This window comes from Cynara cardunculus, assembly GCF_001531365.2.
Source record: "Cynara cardunculus var. scolymus isolate 2C chromosome LG 2, CcrdV1, whole genome shotgun sequence".
NCBI classification, from domain to species: Eukaryota; Viridiplantae; Streptophyta; class Magnoliopsida; order Asterales; family Asteraceae; genus Cynara; species Cynara cardunculus.
This window is the reverse complement of record NC_037529.1, coordinates 68673738-68679330: the sequence shown is the minus strand read 5'-3', so window position 1 is coordinate 68679330 and position 5593 is coordinate 68673738. Positions and strand designations below refer to the sequence as shown.

Genomic DNA, 5593 nt, shown 5'->3' with positions numbered 1-5593 from the left:
TTCTCGTCTTTAGAATCAAGATGTATCATACGACATTGGACTTATCAAAAGACAGCATCTTACGAGCATCTCCAATATATATATTGCAAAATGCACTCTTATTTACTAATTTCCATCTCACAAACATCAAAGTTTACTTTTTATATTATCAATTCATGATTTGAACTGATTCTGACATAAAATAGGTATATACAGTAGAGTCGGGTTCATACAAAAACAATAACCAAATAAGAAAATGGTCGAGTCACACTAAAATCACGAGTAAAATTGCATGCAATTCATACGACTTTAGACGAGACATGAGGTTGCGGGCCATGTCGCTCGCACACCCTTGCGTTAACGTGATTTAACTGTTTTCTTATCATTTTATTAGTTAGATGGCGTTTGTTTTTTAAGAGGTGCTGAACTGAAGTCTGATTTCACTTATGATTTATAAGATGTGGTCCTGAAGTCTGAAATCTGGATCAGTAAGATTGTTTGTTTTTACGTTTGAAGTCTGAATCGGTCAAACTAGTGCAAAAATATAAAAAATAAATAGTTTTTTACAAAAGTATAAAAAAAGTTTGCTAACAAATCCCTTACCGCCCTCAAAATATGAACCATATGATAGAAGGTGAATTAAGATTAAAAGGTATCAAGAGATATATTTACCACTTAAAATTTCAGAGTACATTTTTAAGCTCTTATTTTAAAAATAAAACAAACGCTCTTAATACTTAAATGTCTGAACGAATCAGACTTCAAAAACATTAAGAGGTAATTTTGAAAGAGTCTTAAAGTTGAGGGGTCATTTCTGAAAATATTCCCGATATAAAAGCCTCTCTGTCTGACTCCTTCAAGCAACGAACCAGCATCAAACCTCGGCAACCCCATGGCCATGGATCCTCTTATAGCAAAACGGAAGGACATCTCTCGCACCATATCCTGCATTCACGACGAACTCCACAGCTTCCGATCTTGGCTCCGATGGATGTGTGTTGATCAATCCAACGCTTTCACTTTTTGCCTCTCGTGGTTCGTTTTCATCATCTTCGCCATTGTTATACCTTTCCTCTCCCATTTCTACCTTGCTTGCAGCGATTGTGATAATCGACATGCCAGGCCTTACGATACCCTTGTTCAGTTATCTCTCACCTCCATTGCCACACTTTCCTTCGTTTGCCTCTCCCAATTCGTCAGGATTTATGGACTTCGTAGGTTTCTGTTCTTCGATAAGCTTTGTAATGAAAGCGAAACCGTTCGCAGAGGTTATACTCAACAGCTCAATGTACGTCTCTTTTACTTGCTGTTTGATTCGTAACTTCTGTTTATTGCTTTGATTACTGTTTGAAATGATTTTGACTCCATCGATGAAACTACAGATTTTGTTGAGATTTTAGTTGTTAATTCTTAAGAGAGAGAGCTCGTGGTACAGAGTGGAGCTTGGCATATTATACTTGTAATTTATTTACAACTGTAATGAGTTGAAAATGGCTATTTAGAAATCAGAAACGCAATCGATGATTGATACTCTATAATTGAAGGATTGGATCTCTGAAATCTTCTTAAAGTAACAATTGCCATTTCGATGATGAATCTCTCGTATTAATCTATGCTATTAGGGTACAGAACTTGCAGATCACAGAAAATAAAAGCAAATCCAAATGCAATCAATCCTTCATGTTAATTAAGATTCCGGATCTAGAGCCAGCTCTTCCTATATGAATGGATCAATGGTATTATCACTTTTTATCATTATTGTATATAGATTTGCATCTTCCATAGCCAGTTTCTTGAAGTGATACTTTTACTTTTCTTACTTCTTATCATTATTGTAGATAGAGGTGCATCTTCCATAGCCAGTTTCTTGAAGTAAAACTTTGGTTTATGTGTAAATTGGAGACCTCTGTATTTATAGGTGTAGTGGCATTTAGAGTTTTATATTTTAGTGTGGCTGAAAGATTTTTGTGTTTTAGCGGGTATGGGCCCACATTCTTAATGTTTTTAGAGCATCTTCAATGGACAATCTTATAAGAACCTCATTTTTACATTTTTTGTTGTCACCTCACTTCCAACTCATTAAACTAAGATCTCACATAAACGTCCACAATGGTAGTAAAGTAAAAAAAATATATAAAAAAAAACTAGGAAATTGTCGGTCCACATAAACTTTATGGTAAGAACCAAGGTTCTTGTACAAGAACTCAAAGGGGGTGAGGTTCTTATAAGAACTCTTGGCAATGGTAGTTCCTACAAGCCATTTCATTTTTTGCTTATAAGGACCTTGCATTGGAGATGCTTTAGAGTTCTGGGTTGGAGATGGTCTTATATAACTGTGGCTACTTTCAAAATTTTTGACACATGATGATGGTTTATTACATGAAATGAGAGGGATCTCCCTTATTCTATGATGCTCTCTATGACATTTACTCTTTATTTGCAAACACGTAGAGCTCGCTTAAAATGGTCTTCATATTTGTGGCACCATGTTTTGCTGCTGAAGCCGCGTATAAGATCTGGTGGTACAGTTCGGGTGCCACCCGCATTCCATTTTTGGGTAATGTTATTGTGAGTGATGCAGTAGCCTGCATCTTGGAACTCTGCTCCTGGCTCTATAGAACTGTGGTCTTCTTCCTGGTTTGTGTCCTGTTCCGCCTTATCTGCCATCTCCAAATCCTCCGTCTCCAAGATTTCGCTCAGGTGTTCCATGTTGACTCTGATGTCGAATTTGTATTGAGGGAACACCTTAGAATCAGAAGGCATCTACGCATCATAAGTCACCGATACCGTATCTTTATACTTTGGGCTCTCATCCTTGTGACAGTGAGTCAGTTTGCATCACTTCTTAACACTACCCGCTCGAAAGCAGATCTCAGCATCTTCAAAACCGGTGAACTTGCAGTAAGTGAATGAGTACACTATGGCTATTGACTAGTTCATGTATTTTGTTAGGATGCCACGTCGGCTAGACTTGGACCCTTTCTTTTCAATATCTGTTGGAACCCCATTCTCTCCTCAAGGACTCTTTTAGAGAGTAATTTAATGGGGTTCCACATATTCTCACACAGTACATTGCTAGACTTTGTTAGAGTCCCACATCGGCTAGAAATATGTTGGAACCTCCCTTCTCCCCTCAAGGGCTCTTTTGGAGATTAATTTGGGTTTCACATATTCACACATGGTATCAGAGTCAAGGTCTACTACTTTAGGGACTCGACACACAAGACAATATGTACTCGTCTAGCCCCCTCTCGACACTCCGGGACAATCTGTGCCCGTCAAATCTGGGAAATATACTGAAATAGCCAATCCCATCAACCAATTTGACTTTTTAGCCACTTTTCAGAGCCTCTTCCAAAAATAGTTGGTCTTTACGCAACTGCATAGATTTCTGGAATAAAAAAAATCCTTATGCATATGTGTAAGGATCCTTTATGCAAAAAGTTGAATCTTTACGCAGAAAAATCTTTTTTCTTCTTTTTAATCTGAAAATACATTTGTGTAAAACTTTGGCTAAAATTGGAATTCAATTGAAAAACTGGCTAAAAAGTGAAGTTGGTTGGGGAGATTGGCTATTTTGGTCAATTTCCCGTCAAACCTCCCTTGGAGGGGGAATGTTAGAGTCCCACATCGACTAGACATGGACTATTTCTCGTCCATATATGTTGGAACCTTCCTTCTCCCCCTCAAGGACACTTTTGGAGATTAATTTAAGGGTTTCACATATTCTCATAGACTTGGACAGTTTCTCTTTAATATATGTTGGAACCCCCTTCTTTTCTCAAATGCTCTTTTGAAGAGTAACCTAAGGGGTTCCACATATTCTCATATATATAGTCTCAATAGAGGGAGGTTCATCGGAAAACCGTAAAAAAATGAAAAATCGAGGAACACCCTACAAATGACCCAGGACCAACATATAGGTTCATGATTGGGTCTAACTTTATGTTGTGTGTGTTATGTGTAGCTTGTTTCTGTAAGCCTACTAGCTGGGCTCATGATACTATTGAGGAGTGCCACCAGGATCACCCATAAGGCGCAAGGCGTCACGTGCCTGGCGACTAAGTGGCATGTGTGTGCAACCATCGAGTCATTTGATCCACCGGATGTAGACACGGAAACCCCACCTGTGGGTGTTGCAGGAAACCAAGTGTTCAGTGGTGATGGATCATCATCGGACAATGAGGATGTTGGTAGTGAAGACGATCTGGATAACACTAAACTGATACCCGCGTACGCTTATAGTACCATCTCATTCCAGAAAAGGCAAGCCTTGGGTAAGTCTAACAAGCTCCAATTCATGATCACATATATAATAACAAAACATTCTTGAATCTTGATCGAAGTTAATCAACGTGAATCGTATGTTTTTGTTGTAGTAACGTATTTTGAGAACAATAGCGCGGGGATAACGGTGTACGGGTTTATGCTGGATAGGACTTCGTTGCACACTATAGTGATGATAGAGATGTCATTGGTGTTGTGGTTGCTCGGAAAGACCGTCGGTATCTCTTAACTAAACCATCGTAAGCTTGTTGTATCTCTTTTCGTCTCCGTTTCCGTTTCCGGAAACAATGGATGGAAACGTCACATCCCTGTCCCACCAATGAAATTAAGAACATCTGATTTATATATTTCAGATTTATTTAATTCAAGTCCACGTTCTCTCTATGATGACGTGGATTCATCTTACTGGTGTACAAGAATGAGACGACAGAGAAGTTTATCTTAAAAAAAGAAGGGTAGAAAAATTAATGAAGTTGGATAGAAGGGAAAAGAGCATGTATTTATCCCTTTGCATTTGTGCTTTCTTAAATGTAATTTCCCCATGTCCTTGTAACAACATTGAGAGTTGATATATAAATCATTTCATTTATAAACCGTTTTAATGTAATTGTGATTTATTTGAGATCAATTGAGGCGATGAATTAGGAACTTACAAATGTTGTCTTTATCACCTTAGATCGTCATATAGTGGGGGTTCCAAGGGGCTGAAGGTATTGATTATGCCTGTCGCTGAAGATGTATTTTTTTTGAATTTAAGATTCGCTTGTAACTACCTTAGTACCTTTTGACCTTATCCATTGACGGTTACAATTGTTTAACCGTCGATCTCTCTTTTAAGTACATAATTTCATGATCTAAGTAGTATATATACAAAATCAGTGTCTTATTTTGCATATGATTTTTCTAAATTATTCCGGTACTGATTTCGTATAAACCCAAAACATAACACGATCTAGAAAATTATCAAACCTAATTCACAACACACTGTCCCTTCATTACCAGTGGAGAAGAACACAAGCCCATACTATCGAAAGTGGTTTAAAAGGGGGAGGCTTCAAATTTATATATAACTTTGTAAGTATAAAAATATCCCTCCATTTTACTCAACTTCACATCTTCGTCATGTCTATATTAATACTATATTATAAGGGTACTCGTGCAATACAATAAAACACATTTCGATTTTAATAATTTTTTTATTATTCGTCTCTGTCGATGTTATAATACGATTTTATTTTATGTGCTTTTAAGAAAGTAATAATGATTTTATTTTTGAATATAAATAAATTTAGAAAAAATCATAAAAAATTTGAAAAAATATATATCA

General features: G+C 37.0%; 1 protein-coding gene across 1 annotated transcript; it reads left to right on the top strand.

Annotated features, from left to right (window-relative positions):
• The first annotated feature begins 871 nt into the window (after positions 1 to 871).
• LOC112506374 lies at positions 872 to 4793 on the top strand. Its single transcript, XM_025110379.1, has 4 exons — positions 872 to 1267; positions 2431 to 2880; positions 3947 to 4256; positions 4359 to 4793. Exons 1-4 carry the CDS (start codon positions 872 to 874, stop codon positions 4493 to 4495), a joined length of 1293 nt encoding a protein of 430 aa, XP_024966147.1. The 3' UTR covers positions 4496 to 4793.
• The last annotated feature ends 800 nt before the right edge of the window (positions 4794 to 5593 follow it).